This window comes from Plecotus auritus (genome assembly GCF_963455305.1).
Source record: "Plecotus auritus genome assembly, chromosome: 2".
In the NCBI taxonomy this organism is placed as follows: domain Eukaryota; kingdom Metazoa; phylum Chordata; class Mammalia; order Chiroptera; family Vespertilionidae; genus Plecotus; species Plecotus auritus.
Window position 1 is genome coordinate 14,607,041 of NC_137771.1, and position 19,562 is coordinate 14,626,602.

The window sequence follows — 19,562 nt, forward strand, 5'->3', positions numbered from 1 at the left end:
ATTCCCAGTGGGGGGCATGCAGGATCGATGTCTCTCATCGATGTTTCCATCTCTCTATCCGTCTCCCTTCCTCTCTCTCTAAAATCAATAAAAACATATTTTTTTAAAACGAGACTAATACTGCCTAGTGCTCAGATGATATGATTACATGAGAAACATTTAATATAGTCCCTGGCATACAGTATAGTCCCTGGCATACGGTAAACCTTCAATAAATGGCAGGATTATGATGATGATAATGATACTAATGATTAAATAAGAACTATTGGTGATAATCTTTTTAGTATAGGGTACTTCTTTAGTTATTTATTGGATATTCTAAATACAGGGTCTAGTGGAGATTAAAGGACAGAGTTAGTTAGCTTAGGATGAAGATAAGCTGTAAAGTATTATACATGACTTTGTGAATTACCATAGCTCTGTCCCTCAGCGTCAGCTCTGGTAATTTACAGAGGTGTACCCTACAAAGTCTGACATAGTCACCTAATATGACCTGAGACACCTGATACTAATAGCTGGGGAGTGCTTTTTATTCCACCACCCCCACCCACCCATAAAATAATAACTCCCAGTCCTTCCCTGTCCTCAGAGGGTCACCAATGTTTATAAACATTTCAAATGTTAGGATGGTTCTTCTTTCCTTTGAATGGAGTGGCAGCAGAGGAGTAAAAAAACTAGTGAGTGAAAAGTGCTGAATTGTGCCAAAACTGGTTTGGCTCAGTGGATAGAGCGTCAGCCTGCGGACTGAAAGGTCCCAGGTTCGATTCCGGTCAAGGGCACGTAACTTGGTTGCGGGCACATCCCCAGTAGGAGGTGTGCAAGAGGCAGCTGATCGATGTTTCTCTCTCATCGATGTTTCTAACTCTCTATCCCTCTTCCTTCCTCTCTGTAAAAAATCAATAAAATATATTAAAAAAAAAAAAAAAAAAAAGAAAAGAAAAGTGCTGAATTGTGCCCTCGCCAGTTTGGCTCAGTGAACAGAGCATCGGTCCTGCGTACTGGAGGGTCCTGGGCTCGACTCGGGTCAAGGGCAAGTACCTTGGTTGCAGGCTCGATCCCCGTTCTTGGTTGGGGCTCTCTCACATCGATGTTTCTCTCTCTCTGACTCTCCCCCTCCCTTCCACTCTCTCTCTAAACAAAGGAAAAGTGCTGAATTGTTAGTTACTAAGAAGACCGAGGTAACTGGAGAGGGGGATGACAGCAATACCATTCAGGAAATGGGGAACAGGTACCGGGGGGAGGGAGGAGGTCACGGAGGAGGAAGATGGGGATCAGAACGGATCATGCACCCACCAGCCTGACCTTGAACCACCTCTCCTGTGATGCCTGTTCCAACCACCCTTCCCTCCGTCTGAACAAAACCACCTGCCTTTTCTGCCACCTCTGTGCTGACTCTGGTACTATCACTCTGTGCTTCACTATTTACTGAGCCACCTCTCTTCTTGCTTATAAAACGTAGGGGGATCCACCAAGGCGCGGACTGTGGTGGTTTTCTCCCTCACTACTTACTTATAGATTGGGGATAAAAACAGCACCCTCCCTGCCAAGGGCAATACATCTGATAACAGAAGTAAAGGGTTCTTCACGTGTCTGGTGCAAAGGCAGCTCTTAAGTATAAGTACTGGCTGCTATTATCACTAATTATTATTTTTAAGCACTAAAGTAAACCCCCATTTTACAGATGAGGGGCCTGAGATGATAAGTCACAGCAAAGTGGTAGAGCAGGATTTGAACCCAGGTCTATCTGGTGCTAGAGCCCTGGGGATGGCGCTGGTACCCAACACTGTGCTCAGATTTGTTCCATCCCTCCTTCCTGCCTCCCCCCAGCTGGTGACGGTGAGAGTGTCTTTTTTGATAGATCATGGTCAGGGACTCTTTTACAGATGATGAAGCTGAGACCCAGACAAGGGAAGTGATTGCCCACGACCCCACGCTGGCCAGGGGAAATGCTGGGAGCAGAGGTCTGGGCTCCTGCCTCTCGGCGCCTTGCTGTGTTATTCTGGTTCTGGTTCTGGCTCAGAAAGATGGCCAAGAAATACTTGTTGAACTGCAGGGCCAGGTGCTTCATAGGCACTGCACTAATTTCATCCCCATGTCAACCCTGTAAAGCAGGGGTCCTCAAACTTTTTAAATAGGGGGCCAGTTCACTGTCCCTCAGACCGTTGGAGCGCTGGACTATAGTTTAAAAAAAAAACTATGAACAAATTCCTATGCGCACTGCGGGCCCGGGACGAGTCGGTTGCTAAGCAGGACAGGCAGCGGCACCTGGCGGGCCAGATAAATGTCCTCAGCGGGCCGCATGTGGCCCGCAGGCCGTAGTTTGAGGACGCCTGCTGAAGTATCACTAGCCCCATTTTGCCGATGAGGAAACAGTCCTGCACATGGAACAGCCTAGACAAACGTGGCCCCTGCACAGGACCGGGGATGCCTTTCTCAGCAGCCCCAGCTGGAGAGGGGATCCCTCCTCCTCCATGAGCAACCCAGGGATGGGACTGCTGGTGGTATCACACAGATGCTATCAGGACCCTGGGCCCTTCCAACTGCTGCCAAGACTGGTTTGTAAGAATGAGGTGAGCCCTAGCTATTTTGGCTCAATGGATAGAGCGTCAGCCTGAGGACTGAAGGGTCCCAGGTTTGATTCTGGTCAAGGGCGCATGCCGGGGTTATGAGCTCGATCCCCAGTAGGGGGCATGCATAAGGCAGCCAATCAATGATCCTCTCTCATCATTGATGTTTCTTTCTCTCTTCCCTCTCCCTTCCTCTCTCAAAACGATAATATATATATATATATATATATATATATATATATATATATATATATATATATATAAAGAATGAGGTATAATTACTCATCAATAGATAGCTATACCTGAAACACTCATAAAAAGAAATATACCAGAGGGGCTCAGTGGTTGAATGTCAACCCAGAAACCTAGAGGTCACTGGTTCGATTCCTGTTCAGGGCACATACCCAGAATGTAGGCTCGATCTCCAGTGGGGGGTGTGCAGGAGGCAGCTAATCGCTGATGTTTCTCTGTCATCATTGCTTCTATCTCTCTATCCCTGTCCCTTTCTCTCTCTCTAAAAATCAATAAACACACACACACACACACACACACATATATATAGAAATATACACAGATACCTGTGCCAGGACATGTAGCTCAACCTATGTAACATGCATGTCAAAAGCCAGGAAACCACATAGCATGGCAGGAAGAACACTGGACTAAGAAGCTTTGGGTTCTAGACCAGGCCCTATTGACAACTCACTAAATAATCTCAGCCAAGCCCTTTCCGCCATCAATTACACAGAATCTTTTCTTTAAATGTAACCTTATAGGCAAGCTCCATATATATACCTGGTAAAAGCAGAGCTTCTTGGGGAAAGTCAACAGGGTAGGGTTTATTCTTCCCATTTGGTAGACAATGCCCTGAAAGGCTAAGGCCTAGTCAAGGCAACTCAGGAAGGCCATGTGACCCACATCAAATTATAAAGAAACACATAGTCTGTATCCACACCTCTAATGAGAGCAGATGGCCATGCCCATCATAGCTCCCACACCTGTGGCCACAGAATCTACACCCACAGCTGGAGTGTAAATGGAGATGCTGGTGGAGGGAGCAGTCATGACCTTCATTCAGACTTGGGGAGGTCCCTCTCCATGGCTCTGGGAGCTGGAACAATAAAGCTCCAGAGTCTACTTCTTGGAATTGAACCTACAGAAATAATTATGGGTGGGAACAAAGATTTAGTTCCAAGGATGCTTCCCCAATGACGGGGGGAATGAAATACCTTGTAGATTATACAGATGTTGGCACACCTTGCACCATTTAAGTGACGTTGTATAAGAATATGTAACGATGTAGAAAGATGCACTTTTAAGCTCGAAAAAGATTACAAAGCAGTATGACTATTATCTCAGTTTTATAAAAATATTTCTTTACATATAGAAAAATAGAAAGATGTTAATACTTTAGCCTTGGAAATTAAAGATTTTCCTCCTAGTTTTTGGTAGTTCCTCCTTCCCCCCCTCTTTTATAAAAATATATATATTTTTTTTATTGACTTCAGAGAGGAAGGGAGAGGGACAGAGAGATAGAAACATCAATGATGAGAGAGAATCATTGATCGGCTGCCTCCTGCATGCCTCCTACTGGGGATCTAGTCTGCAACCCAGTCATGTGCCCTGACCTAGAATCGAACCGTGACCTCCTGGTTCCTAGGTAGATGCTCAGTCATGTAGAAACCAGATGATAAAGTTACTGTGCTGCCGGCATGTGCCCTGACCAGGAATCGATCCATGACCTCCTGGTTCCTAAGTAGACGCTCAGTCATGTAGAAACCAGATGATAAAATTACTGTGCTGCCGGCATGTGCCCTGACCGGGAATCGAACCATGACCTTCTGTCACCTTGGAGTGCCACTCTGCCTCAAGGCTCCTCTTGTCCCCATGATGTCACTGGTGGTATACACAGAGGCCGGGGTATGACATCAACTTCCTTTCCTCCTCTCTTCCAATTAAATGTTTATAGATACCACGTGGCATTGCAGAAAAAGGATCAGGGAACATGAACCCAAGCTCTGCCTAGCTGTGTGCCCTTGGGAAAGTGACTTAACCTCTCTGAGTCTCCAATTCCTTTTCTGTTAATTGGGATACTAATATCTCCCTCACAGGGCTGGGTGCTTGAGGCTTAGATGACCAGCACATGGAGGTGCTCAGGAAATGGTACCTCCTCTCTGTCTCTGCACACTTGGCGCCACCGAGCAGCTGTGTCTCTAGGAGCAGCATTCTGAGGTCCCTTCACAATAGCTCCCCTTGGGCAGTCCGTGGTTCAACCCACAGACTACAGTTAGGCCTGCGCATAAACCACCCCCACCACAACCACCCCCACTTCCCGTAAACGCCTCTAGAGAGCAAGATGTCGTGTGCTTTTGGGTGACATGCCCCGGCAGCCGTTAGGTTCTTCCCCGATCCAGCCTCCTGTTGCAACAGAAGGGTCACTCTCCTGGACAAACCACCTGGCCGCAGCCACTTACATTTTGGCTTCATAGTCCTTCCACGCCTTCTCCAGATGTTTTTTGGAATCCTGTGGTTTAAAAAGAACAATTTGCCCCAAGGGCACCTGGGGTGTGGAATCAACAGTACACTTTGCTTCCTTTAGGGGAACCCTGCACTTTTGTGCTCCTCTATGCTGTTCAAGCCATACTCCAACCAGCCCCTGCCCCCATAGCCCTGACTGTAAACCCCCCCCCCAAAAAAATAGAAACTGACACTATTTCTCAGGGCTGAACCCCTTCTCCCACCTGACCTCTCCCCAAAGTTGCCAAGAATCAGTTGGGTTTGGTGGGCCCAGGCCCGGGCTATGGGGAGATTTTGGGGGTCTGCCCCCAAATGATAGAGATCACCATGAGGATAAGGACGGGGAGGATGGAGGTCAGACACCCCTCCCACCGCCCCCAACTTTACCCCACCATTCTCTCCTGCCTGGTACTAGATCATCCTGGCATTCGGTAGAGGAACAGAAACACGGAGAAGCTAAAAAGTGTCCCCTCTGGTCTCCTACCCAAGGTCACACAGCAAACCAGTGAGGCCTGGCTGATCCCTGGCCTCGTTTGCCTGGGCGCAGCTGCTCACACCCTCCGAACAGCCCTGACTTCCGGTGCCCCAGTCTGCCAGGTGAAAAGCTGCCTGTCTGGTTTGGGTGGTTCCCAAACAGGAGTCTAGCCTGGGGCAAGGAGGGAAGCCTCTGTGGGGAGGACAGCTCCTGCCCTGGACCTTCCAGGGCAGCCTTTCCAGGGAGATTCCTGTCACATCTTGAGCTCCACTCTGCCTCAAACCAGGAGCTGCCAGGCGCAGAGAAGCAGCCAAGCATGGGAGTCGGGAGTCCGGATCCCACACTGGCTCCTCCACTGACTCGCTGTGTAAACTCTAAGCACGTTGCCTGGGCCTGGGTTTCCTCAGCTGCAAAATGGGGATGATAGTCCCTACGGAAGCCACCCACCTCCTACGGCTGTAAGAATTCCATGAGCTATTTCACATAGGGTCCTCGCAGACAGTAGGCCAGCCACCCCGGGCTAACCCCAGAGCCAGGTACTCCTGTCCCCCAAGGATCAGCAATATGGAGTCAGTACTTCTACTGTGACTGCCTTGCTTGGCCTCCTCTATGGTCCCCTGCCCACCCCTGTCTTGCTGTATCTCACCACCTCTGGGTACCCTTCCTCCCCTCCACATGGAAACTCACCTGTCGCCCATCCCTTAGTTGCCCCTTCAACAGACTGTCCAGCGGGAAAGAGACAATGTTGTTCAGGTTCTGAACCTGGAAAAAAGCAGAGACCTTGGGTGACTATCTGTCCAGCCCCAACGGGCTTGAGTACAGGGAGGCATCATGAGGCAAAGGACATCGCTGGGGGTCAAAGAAGCAGGGGAGAGAAAGATGCAAAGATGAGAAGGTAGAAGGGGGTGGTGCAGTCTGCCTCAGCACCTCACTGCCCCAGGGACGTCCACGATCAGTCCCATCTCTGTCCTTTTGCCAGGAGCACCCTCCCTCCCCGCTCTGACTCTCTGAAGTCCTCCTGTCCTGCCCAGGGGCTCAGGCGGATTGAGTGACTCACCCAGGGTCACACACCTAGTGAGCAGCAGAGCAGGGATTGGAGGCCCCAGTCTAAGCCCCAGTCTCCCCTGTGGTCACATGGGGAGAACAGAGGAGTCAGAGCTGACCAGAGAGTACCCCATCTTTGGGCCACAGTGGTTGGATCAGGAACAGACACGTGACCCAAGCCAGCCAACCAGATCCTTTCTGGGACTTTTCTGCCATGGGAGAAAGCCTAGAGAAAGATGCAGTCTTTCTCCCAATAAGATATGACACTGAACAGAGACAAGAGAAACCATCAAAGAGGAAGGAGGAGCCTAACGCCAGTAGCACTCCTGGACTTTCCATTACAGGGGCCAATGAATTCCCCTTTTAAAAATTAACCTAGTTTGGGTGGAGTTTCTGTTATTTGGCAACCTCAATGGCCTGTCTAATATTTCAGCCCACCTTTCAAGGTACAGCCCAGGCCCCCCTCCTCCAGGAAGCCTTCCTGATCACTCCTGCCTGTGGCCTATGCTGGCCTCTCCTTTTCTGAACCATGGCAGCACTACTCAGACCAACCTGCTGGATCCTGGAGTTTGTGCCACGCTGGCATTACTTGGTATCAGCCCACATGTCAGTTCCTGTCTCTCCCACTAGACTGTGGCTCTCTGAGGCAGAGCCTGCTCTCTCCTTTGTTACCAACTCCTGGTACAATGCCTACCACAGGGGAGACCCTCAGCACACATCAGCTTGAGTGGCAGAAGGGAAAGAGAGGTAGCGACAAAGGAGGTCACTAATTCGGCTCAACTCAAACACCGTGAAAGGCCTCTGTGTGTAGGCCAGTGTGTGAGGCAATGCTACACAAAGAGCTATACTGACAGATGGCAATAGTAGCTAACACTTACTGAGCCCTTACTCGTGTGACCCCCATTACAGCTCTGTGGGGCGGTGCCATCACTATCCCGGTTTTACAGAGGAGAGACCTGGGGCTCAGGCCGATTGAGTGACTCACCCAGGATCACACACACCTAGTGAGCAGCAGAGCAGGGATTCGAGGCCCAGTCTAAGCCCGAGATCCAGGAACTTAACCACTAAGTGCTTCTTGGAGATGTGGCCCTGCAAGCCCTGGAGGGCACGGGTGGGACTCCAGCCACGAGAGCTGGTCCAAGGAAGCCTGGAGGGCGAGGGGCTTTCCTGGGAAGGGGCAGAGCCAAGCTTGTGGTCAGACGCTGCAGCCAGACAACCTAGGTTCAAATCCAGCTATCTGACCTCAGGCAATTGCTTAACTCATGTCTTGGTTTCCTGGCCTGTGAATTGGGGACAAGAGTACAACCAACCCCACCGAACTGTGCTCCAGGATTAATAAGTTAACACGCAAGTTACCGAGAATCAGGCCTCCACAGGGAAGAGCTTGTACCTCGGTGGCCTCGAGGCAGGGACTCAAGGACAGGGGAGGGGGCAGCCTCAGGAAGGAACCTGAGGCCACTGGGCCCGTGCAGAGCTGAGAGGCTTGTGGAGACAAGGCAGGGTCTAGGCTTTGAGGTTGGGAAAGCGGAGGACAAAGAGGGTTGAGGATTGGTGGGGGCATAAACAAGAACCCCAGAGTGTGCCCTCCCTTCTCCCCAGCCTCCTCCAGGGAGCCCTCCCTCAGTGGGTCTCTTCCCCACTGTGATACCCCCTCTGCTCCGGGGCAGTCACCACAGAAGACGTAGAGGAGGGCAGAGAGAAAGGAAGGGAGAGAGACAAAGAGAGAAGATGTGGGTGAGATGTCAGAGAAAAAAAAGAATGCAAAGGCAGGTCAGAACTAGAAAGGGATCTCAGGTCATGGGTCAGAGGTCAAGGGAGACTAGAGGTCAATGACAACCTGGGAGAAGGGTGGAAACCAACCCTTTCCTGGCCAGGTTCTTCCGTCCACGAGGTTTACCCTGAGCCTGGGCTGGGGGCTGCCTGAGGAGGGATTAGGGGCCTCACCAGGTTCTTGAAGAGTGCGGCCACCTCACGGGTGAACACGGCCAAGTTCAGGAAGCCGGTGGACAACTCATGACTGTTTTGGGACAGGTGGCTATTGCCTAAGGATTCCACGGCCTCTCGGTAATGCTCCTCGTTCTCCACATGGCCTGTGGAGACAGGGAAGGGAGCTCAGAGTTAGCTCCAGGCTGGGGCTGGGGAAGGGGCTGCCTGTCCAGGCTGGGCATCGAGTGGGCTCACTCACCAAGGCCAGAGCTGTGGATGGCTCGCACGGCCTTCTTTATTCTCTGCAGGATGGCCTGGTCTCCCTCCAGCATCTGGAAGCAAATGTGGACAGAGGTTCAGGCATGCCCAGCCGCGGGGGGAGGGGCCTAACTCCATGATCCCACCCTCCAAACACACATATAGATTTTCTAGCCCACCCTCCAAACACACATATAGAGTTTCTAGCCCGGCCGGTGTGGCTAAGTGGTTTGACCTATGAACCAAGAGATCACGGTTAGATTCCCGGTCAGAGCACATGCCTGGGTTGTGGGCTCCATCCCTAGTAGGGGACATGCAGGAGGCAGCCGATCAATGATCCTCTCTCATCATTGATGTTTCTATCTCTCTCTCCCTCTCACTTCCTCTCTGAAATCAATAAAAATATATTAAAAGAAAAAAAAATAGTTTTCTCCGTTACAGCCTCCCCCAACATAAACAGATCACCCTCTTCTACCCAGAAAACCATGGACCAGTCCCCCACTCCAGGAGGACTGCAGATTCTCCCCGATTCCAGCGCAGGCTGAATGAACATCGCGATCCCCAGATGTGTAGTGTAGCGGGATATGCCAGGCCTAGCTTGACTCTCAACTCTGGCACCAACCAGTATGCCAACCTAGACAAATCTGTTATCTTCTTTGAGCCTTGGATGCCTGGTCTGCAAAGTAGGGATGATACTGTGGACTCGAGGAGTTGCTGAGGGAATTAATGATTTTATGGATTTGTACAAAATGTTTAGCAAAAGACCAGAGAGAGAATGAACGTGGACATCTCTACATTCTCAAAAGACATGATGGGGGCCCTGGCGTGTTTGGGTCAATGGATAGAGCATTGGCCTGTGGACTGAAGGGTCCCGTGTTCGATTCTGGTCAAGGGCACATGCCCGGGTTTTGAGCTGGATCTCCAATAGGGGGCATGCAGGAGGCAGCAGATCAATGATTCTCTCTCATCATTGATGTTTCTATCTCTCTCTCCCTTCCTCTCTGAAATCAATAAAAATATATTTTAAAAAAAGACATGATGGGGGAATGCTTGTTCCCCAAATCCCTGGCTCAATAAGCAGCCATGTGAGGATGAGGAGGCAAGGGCGGGACACATGGGTGGGCAGTGAGAACAGAGGGGACACACTCAACACCCCACTGGAGAGAACTGGTGGGACGGCATCGGGCCACCTCTAAGTCCAGGGGCTGTAGGACAAACAGCAGACTGGGGAAGGCCGGAAGATATGGTAAGAAGCCGGCCTCCCATGCTCTAGGTGAGCTCACCCCACATGGGAACCACCTCTCTTTCAGTGGGGTGTGGAAGCTGCCAACCTCATGAAATATAGTTAAGTTGGAATGTTAGGGTTGCAAAGGGCCCACAGAGCCACAGGTTAGGAATCTGAGGCCAAGGGGAAGGGGGGCAGGGCCATGCCCAGAGTCAAATAGTGGGCAGGCAGCAAGGCTGGGCTTCCAGGGGTGCCCCATGACAGTGCTCCATCCACGGCCCCACCCTGACCCCAGCCCCACCTGTTTTGTCCAGCGACTAAATGGGATCAGAGTTTCATCTCCAAAGAGTTACTGCAACGTGACAAGAGTTAGCAAACACGTTGGAATGGTGTCTGCAAGGATTGTAAACAATGTTCACAGAGGGCATGCACAGGGCAGAGCTTAGAGGCCCTGTGGCGTGTTCCCGGGAGCTTCTGGCATGTGGGAAGCCTCTGGAGGGAGGGGGTCTGGTTTTGAAGGCCAGCTCCATTGCCCAGATGCTGTGTGACCTTGGGCAAGTTGCCTATTGTCTCTGAGCTCCTGATCAGCTATCTGTAAAAGAGAGGAAACAGTGCCTACCTCTCAGGGTTGGTATGAGGATTATTTTGTAGGAGATGATGCACATAAAGGGTTTACATGGTATTAAGCAAAGTGTGCAATGAATAGAACCTATGATCATTATCAGCAGCTGCTGCTGGTGATAAAAAGGTCCATCAAATCCTGGATGTTTTTCCTATATGGATTAGAAACCTAATATTCTCCTCCCTGAGTATGAACTTGAGATACTTTCATGTTCGGGGCCAGTGGAAGCCCATCACAAGACTGAAGAAAGAAAGTCAAGGACTTAGGGAGATTGGGTCATTTTTGAATCAGCTAAAGAACTAAGACTCTTTTTACTGGGGAGACCAAGGGGAGAGGACATGACATCTCTATAGTTCCCAAAGACCCGGATGGGGAGACACATGTCCACCAAAGCCCTTGGTCCCCACCTTGAAACTTGAAAAGGGAAAGCTAAGAGGTGATCAACTTAAGGAGCTATGACTTCACTCCAAAAGATAGTACAAGGTGAAGATGTAAACAAATTCCAAAGAGATTTAGAAAACCCTCTAGAACAAGCATGTCAAACTCAAAGGCTAAAACGGGCCAAATAAATGAGGCATGCAGCCTGCAGGCCATGAGTTTGACATGCTTGCTCTAGAAGGTAGATCTGTGTGCCTAGCACACAGAAGATGCTCAAAATTGTTTACCTAAATGAATGACAGTTTGCAAAGTCCTGGGCACGGACCTGAGAGGTCTACTAAGTCCATGTTCTAGATGCCTTTTGGAGAGTCTTTCCATCCCACGATATCCATTCTCTGAAAACTGCCTTCCTCTTCTCTAGATGCGAACCCTTGCTGCCTTGTTTGTTCTAGAGTTGGCTGGACCAGGGTGGACACTTGAACCAAAGTAGGCCAATTCAATTCTCTCTCCAAGGAATTTGGAATTGGGCTCTGGGAAGCTAGCTAACTGATTGAAAGTGCTTAAGCTGGGAAACCTTGCCCACCATGTGCAAAGGAAAAAGAACAAAGCAGATATGTAGAAAGAAGCATGAGACCCATGCTGCCACCGAAAGGTAGAAGGAAAGAGCTGCCCTGGTTTCTGGTAACTTTCCAGCTCCTGTTACGTTGAATATTCTATCACTGCACAGGCAGGTGTGTCACCTTAATCACCCATAAACTGTCACTTGATAGCTTTGTTAGACCGGGAAATGGCTTCCCTGGAAGATACCATTTCTGTCCCTACTGATCTTCACACAGCTATTCATTCATTCATTCATTCATTCATTCAACTAGTTACTGAGTGCCTGCTATGTATTCATACCCTGTGTAAGAGACACAATCTCAGTTCTCAGGACATCACTATCTAAGGGGTGAGAAAGAGCCAAGTAAACAGGTACTGGTAAAACAGTGTGAGTAGGTACCAGGGAGCCCACGAGAAGCAGAGTTGTGTCTGCTTAGGAAGAGCAGGGAAGGCTTCCCTTAAGCTATGATGCTTGATTCTAGGACTGGACAAGAAGAAAAGAAATGAAGAGACTGTACTGGGAGGCAGCATAGGGAGCACTGGGTATAACGGTAGGACTGCTGGAGGAGAGGGGCTTGCTCTGGGAAGAATGGGCAAGAAGCCCTAGCCAATGTGGTTCAGTTGGTTGGGCGTCTTCTCGTGTGCTGAAAGGTTTTGGGCTCGAGCCCCAGCAGGAGGTGTGCAGGAGGCAGCTGAACGATGTTTTGCAATCACATTGATGTTTCTCTCTTCCTCTCTCTCTAAAAATCAGTAAAAAAACAAAAAAACAAACAAACAAAAAAACACTGGGAAACACACACACAAACACACACAAAAGAAAGAAAGAAAAAACAGAAAGAAATTTTAAAAAATGGGCAAGGAGATTAACATAGTTCGCTCATTCATTCATTCATTCATTCATTCCAACAGGAATCTATTGGTGCCTCTTTCAGCCAGGCATGGCCTTCCTTCACGAGGGGAGAATTCTAATCACTCTCTTCTCAAGAAAATACCTGAAAATCATTTACACTGGGGTATAAATCATTTATCCTCTCTGATACAATCAGCCAAGACTTGAGATAAAGAAAAATACGTTTTACAAGAGTTTATTTATAAAGAAAGATATTTTTAAGGAGGAAATTCTGATCATAGCCTGGGGATGGGAAGGTATTTGGGGAAAGGCACAGAGGTGTCCAGAACGTTTGCAGTGATGTGTCACAAGCTGAGGTGCTAGCCCCAGTCTCCCCAAAATAATCTCCCTGCAAGATAATAGCCCAGTCAGTTCTCCAAACCCCCTCCTCTTTAAAATGGGAGAAAAATAATACAACATGGGGGAAAAAAATCCATTTTCCGCTTAACTCACAGAGTTACTATGAGACTCACATGAGATCGCAGACATGTGCCAAAGCTTGAGGCATTTGGAAAAAATTAGTATGATTCTTACTGTGGTTTGTTTTCTGCCTCTGTGTGAGATCAGCCCTTATTTCCCATGCCTGAGCCTGGATAAGTTAGGGAGGAGGGGAAATCAGGTCTGGATGTAGGTGGGTCTATTTAGCCCCCAATAGTTGTTCTCAAAGTGGGGTGGGGGGGCGTCCCTGAACCAGCAGCATCAACATCACCTGGGAATATGTTAGAAATGCAAATTCTCTACTTGAATCAGAAAATCTGGGGTGGGCCCAGAAATACTGTGTTTTAACAAGCCTTCCAGGCGATTCTGATGCATACTGAAGACTGGGAATCACTGGTCTAATTCTACCCCTCAGAGATGCAGTAAATCATCATTGCTGAGTTTGGGGCTGGCCCCAAACTACCTGGTTTTTAATATTAGCTCCTTAGGTACTTGCTACGTGTTCTCTCTGTGCCTCAGTTTCCCTGTTCATAAAATGAGGATAATAATAGTTCCTACTACATAGGAAGATTCAATGAATGCACATAGGTCAGTGGTCGGCAAACTGCGGCTCGCGAGCCACATGCGGCTCCTTGGCCCCTTGAGTGTGGCTCTTCCACAAAATACCACATGCGGGCGCGCACGTGCGATTGAAACTTCGTGGCCCATGCACAGAAGTTGGTTTTCGGCTCTCAAAAGAAATTTCAGTCGTTGTACTGTTGATATTTGGCTCTGTTGACTAATGAGTTTGCCGACCACTGACATAGGTAAAGTGCTTATAACACTACTAGAGGCTGGTGGTGGTGGGGGGTGGTCCCTCAGCCCGGACTGCACCCTTACGCAGTCTGGGAGCCCTCGTGGGATGTCTGACTGACGTCCTTAGCGTTGGGAGAGGCTCCCGCCACCCCTGCTGCACTCGCCAGCTGTCAGCCTGGCCTGAGCAGCCCTCCCGCTGTGGGAGCACACTGACCACCAGGGGGCAGCTCCTGCGTTGAAAGTCTGTCCCTGGTGGTCAGTGCGTGTCATAGGGACTGGTCGTTCCGCCATCTGGTCGATTTGCATATTACCCTTTTATTATATAGGACAATTTGGTAGCTAATAATGTTATCTATTTCAAAATTAAACTCAATTTGGTTTAGGAATTTCTTAACTTTCCTTGAGCTAATTAAAGATAACTCTCCCCCCCTCTCCCACCACCCCCCCACCCCGCCAATGATCCTGCTCAGCAAGATGTGGGAACCACAGGTACAGAGCAGTGGCCTTGAAACCTCTGCCACTGGGCAGCCACAGAGTGCAAGATATTATACATCCGGAGTGCTGGCTGTGCGAGGAATGTTACTTGTCACTCTTCCAGTCACCCTTTGAGGTAGGCATCATCATTCAAATTTTAGAGACAGAGCTACCAAGGAAAAGAACATGTCCAGGTATGCCCAGGTCACGGAATGCTGAACAATGGCAGAGTCCTAATTTAAACAGAGGTCTGGCCAATCCACAGCCAATGTTCCTTCCATACCAAAAAGTTGCCCCACAAAGGTTAGAGGACATGGCTTCTTTGATCCTGGGTCTAGACCTGCTTTGAACCAGAACCCCAATTCCATCACCTCTACCATATCCTCTTACCATCCTTTCAAACTTAGGGGAGGGAAGAAGGAGAGAGAGAGAGAGAGAGAGAGAGAGAGACCCATCCAAAGAAAGTGAAGTTCATAACAGTGGTGGGGCCCCAGCTACAAATACTCCAAGGACTATGCTACCAAAGAGAAAGCAGATTTGTTCGGTTGGCCCCGGGGATGATTCCCAGGACTGTGAGGTGGAAGTTGGGGAGATAAAAACAGATTTCAGCTCAACCAGAGGAAGAAGTTCCTAAGGAAAAATAAATGATCCCTGGGAACGAGCAAGCTTCCCATCACTTGAAGTATTTGAGGACTTCAGGTGCTGGAGAATGATCAGGCACTGGATTTGGGATTAGTATTGACTACCACTTAGATTTCTCTCAAAGCTAAGAGTCCATGGCTCCACGCAAGAGCCTGGGCAGGCATTGGACAAAGACAGGTAAAACAGAGCCTCAGGGACATGTCTGAACTTGGAAAACCAACTGGAGGCCTTCTGACAGCCTTGCCTGGCTGGTCCGAGACAAAGCCTGAATTCCAGCTGGTGGCACTGCCCCACTCCACCCAAACCATGCACACATGCGCGCGCGCACACACACACACACACACACACACACACACACACACTGCTCTGGCTCTCCGGTTTGTCTTTTCTGTAGGCAAAAGACCACAGATGGCAGCACTATGGCCATGCCCAGCTGTCCTGCTAGGAAAGGCCACATGCATGTCCCCCCCCCCCCCCCCCGCCTCCGCCGCCGTCAGGATTCATCAATAGGACCAATTCTTCATTCCTGTGATCTCTCAGAGCCAGCTGTAGTTACTATGGTGACCCAGCCAAGAAGGGCAGAGCTGCTAAAGCTAAGGCCTTGGGAGCTGCAGATTAAATTCCACCATTAGAAATTCACTCCTTTGGATTATTATAAGACATAGGCACCACGTTTGTGGCATCCCATGGCCATTACAGCTATCATTAATCAATCACAGTCTTTTCCCCACTGACCCTGGGGTTTGTTCCTCATTCTGCTAAGACTGCTCTGCCTATTACACTAGAATTGGCACAGGAGATGAAACCTTTATCTTTGCTCTGGACCATGATGTTGTTCCTTGAGAGATGAAGTCACGGAATATTAGAGATGATCTAACACTGCTTCCTCATTTTACAGACTGCAAAACGAAGGCTCAGTTGAGTTTCTTGCCCCAGGTCTCATTGGCTATGTAAACACACTGAAAAGGGATACATACCAAATCTTGTACAGGGCTTCAGTTTGTAAAGCCGTCTGACACCCATTCTTTAAGACTCACAGCATCCCAATAAGGTTGTCATTGCTTTTGTCCCATCTGGCTGATGAGTTAATGAGGCCCAGAGAGGTAAAGAAAATTGCCTGAGCTCACACAGACAGAGTGGTGGAGATGGACCTGGGACCAAAACTATTAGACTATAACTCCCTGGCTCATTAGCAGTCTGTGGGCCCTAGGCACTGGAGATCCATGGAGTTACTTCCAGGGCCCTAAGAAGCTGCTCTTACAGAATTGATCTCAGAGAGAGGAAGGGAGAGAGCGAGAGAGAAACAATTATTGGCTGCCTCCCACACCTACTCTGACCCGGAATTGAGCCCACCACCTTTTAGTGTACAGGACGATGCTCCAACCAATGGCCAGGGCTCCTTTTCTTTGTTTGTTTATTTGTTTTTTAAAATCTTCACGCAGGGATGTGTTTTTATTGGTTTTAGAGAGAGAGGAAGGGAGAGGGGGAGAGAGAGAGAAACATCTATTGGTTCCCCAAATCATAACCGGGGTATGAGCCTTGACTGGGAATCAAACCCGTGACCCTTTGGTGTATGGGATAATGCCCCAACCAACTGAGCCACACCACCAAGCTGTCCTTTTCCATTTCTTAATCAATACTAAAAATACAACTGTTGTGCCTGGCCAGTATGGCTCAGTGGTTGAATGTCGACCTATGAACCAGGAGGTTATGGTTCGATTCCCAGTCAGAGCACATGCCCGGTTTGTGGAGCCGATCCCCAGTAGGGAGTGTGCAGGAGGCAGCGGATCAATGATTCTCTCTCATTATTGATGTTTCTCTTTCTCTCTCTTCCTTCCTCTCTGAAATCAATATATATATATATATATATATATATATATATATATATATATATATATGGAATAAAAGTACAACTGTTGAAGGAAAGTCAATGAAACTTTGACATTAAAAAGGGGTCCTGCCCTGGCCAGTGTGGCTCAGTTGGTTGAGCATCCTCCCACACACTGAGAAGTCACAGGTTCCATTCCGGTCAGGGCACATGCCCAGGTTGCAAGTTCAGTCTCTGGGGTTGGGGTGCATTAGGGAGACAACCAATCAATGTTCTTCTCTCTTCCTTCCCCTCTCTCTAAAATCAATTTTAAAAAAGAGGGGTCCTCCCATGAGGTGGCAGAATACTGGCTCTTTTGATCTTTGACTCTGATGTCCACAAGAAGATCAAGTTATGTGGACATGTTAATAAGCAAACTAAAAGACTTAGAACATTTAATGAAATGATATGTTGAATGCAAAAAAACCAACCCATGGTTTCTCATTTCCACATCCAACTACCAATTCATGGGGAGGGCAGGAGATGGAGACACATTGCACTACACAGGGATGCAACAGCAAGCACAGGCTGTATGAAACCACAAGACAAACCCCCGGTTTCTTTAACATGTGGCCCGCAAAAAACAAGAGCACAAATGATGGAGCGGGACTCGTAAAAGGCTTAAAACACACATCAGTCCTGACCGGTTTGGCTCAGTGCATAGAGCGTCGGCTTGCGGACTGAAGGGTCCCAGGTTCGATTCCGGTCAGGGGCATGTGCCTTGGTTGCGGGCACATCCCCGGTGGGAGGTGTGCAGGAGGCAGCTGATTGATGTTTCTCTCTATCCCTCTCCCTTCCTCTCTATAAAAAAGCAATAAAATATATTTAAAAAAACACACACATCAACAAGTGGACACACATGGGTCTGACTTGAAAATAAACTTGAAGTTACAACAATGATGAGATGGCTGGAAATCTGAAAACTGGGTAATTGATGATTTAGGGATTATTGTTAATATTTTGGGGTGCAATAATGGTATTGTAGTTATGTAAACAACAACAAAAAAAGAAGGCCTTACTGCCTACAGATGCACATTGAAATATTTAAGGATGAAATGATATGATGTTTGGAATTTGCTTCAAAATAAGATGAGAGTGAGGGAAGCAGGTGGGGATATGGAGAAGGTAGGATTGGGTTACAGGTAAGTGTGTGGGGGGGAGGGTTCATCATTCTGTTCTGAATATTCTAAATTCTCCATCATCAGAAAAAAGTTAGAGATAGTAGATGAAAATATAAGATTGGCAAATTATTAATCATTGAAACTGGGTGAGACTACTTTTGTGTATGTTTGAAATTTTCCACAATAATAACTTAATAAAAGAAGGGGTTCAGTTGGGAACCACGGCACTAAGTTACCTGAATCTAGTTCTTGACACCTTAGTGATCTGGCCCCTTTCAATGGGCAGCTGTCTGGGCACGGCTTTCAGCAGAGGAATGGGATGGGAGAGAGCGGGTTTTAGAGAAGTCATCCTGAGAGCTGGGGGCCCATGACCAATGGAGAGCAAGGGACAGGGCGGGGAGACAGGAAGGAGTTAAGACTGATCTGCTGGCTAAAGGTGGCCATAAGCTCCATGGCCTCAATACAAAGAGGACACCTAGTAGAAAGAGCACAGGATACAGGATGTAGAGTGAGGAGACGTGGGTTCTATTCCAGACCCAGTTCCTTACTAGCTCTAAGACCCTGAGGGAGTCCCAGCCTTTCTAGGCAAATTTGCACCTGCAAAATGGGAATGACAGTGGCTGCTGTTCCCACCCCCTCCCACTGAGAATCAAATCCCATAACGAATGTTTGTAGCCCATGCAAACATGAAGTGTCCTATTCATGTCATGCTCTAAGTTTGCTTTTTCTCACCTACCAGCCCAACCACCAGATCCAGAGAAATGCAGGGAGCCCCACAGGGCCCTTCCTGGGTGGCCAGCAAGGAGGGGAAAGGGTGGGGCTGAGAAGTATTTGCTAGCATCCCACCTCCGGGCAATCCCAGCGCAGCTCCACTCCCTTAATAGTGTCCAACATCTCAACTCTGCAAACCGGCTCCTCTCCACCCAGTAGGGAAGAGAGTAAAGTCTCTAACAGAGTCACTGGCGCATAGTAGGAGCTCGTTCACACACACACCATGTGCAGGGGCCGGGGAGAGAGGGATGTCAGGGCACTGCCCTGAAGATGCTCACAAGGAGGCTTGCTAAGGGCTGAGGAGTCCTTGAGAACCGGGGGGCACAGACAAGGAGCGCCCACCCCACCCTGGGAGGAAGTGATGCTGCACCAGAGCCTGGAAGAATGAGGAGACACTGATAAAGCAAAGTAGGACAGGGAAGATGACTCTGAGTGGAGAGATGCCTCTGCAAAGTCCCTGGGTGGGAGCGCTCAGCACATTAGGGGAACAGCCAGGGCCAGTGGGGAGATGGTGAGCCGTGCGGCTCAGCGGGGCCCGAAGGCCCACTGGGAGACCATGCTCACAGAGAGCTGCACAGATGCTTCCGTCATCACGACCGCGCACCAGGCTTTTCTAAGTACCTGACACACTTTATAGTATTGCATGGACTAGTAATCCTGCCAACAACCCCAGGAGGCTTTACAGAGGAGGAAACTGAGGCCAGGGAAGTGAAGGCCCGTGCCCAGGCTCGCACAACTAGCAAGAAGTGGAACCTAAACTCAAAACCAAGGTGTTAATCTTTGGAGTCCAAGGTTTTAACCAAAACCTCTACATGCTACCCCCCAGTGCTCCGGAGCTCCTGGAGGTTCTAGAGAGGAGTGACCTGATAAATTCTTGTGGTACAAAGATCAACTGTGGGGCTCAGCTGCAGACTCTTGTCTAAGTGGGAGAAAGGGGGTGCCCTTGTCTCCCA

At 49.0% G+C, this 19,562-nt stretch overlaps 1 protein-coding gene across 1 annotated transcript in view; it reads right to left on the reverse strand.

Moving 5' to 3' along the window:
• Window positions 1-19,562, reverse strand: part of ASAP3 (ArfGAP with SH3 domain, ankyrin repeat and PH domain 3) — a 48,724-nt gene that overhangs the window by 13,878 nt on the left and 15,284 nt on the right. The window contains 4 exon segments of the mRNA XM_080655053.1: window positions 5,042-5,091; window positions 6,247-6,321; window positions 8,548-8,693; window positions 8,789-8,861. Coding sequence (XP_080511179.1) covers window positions 5,042-5,091; window positions 6,247-6,321; window positions 8,548-8,693; window positions 8,789-8,861 — 344 coding nt within the window.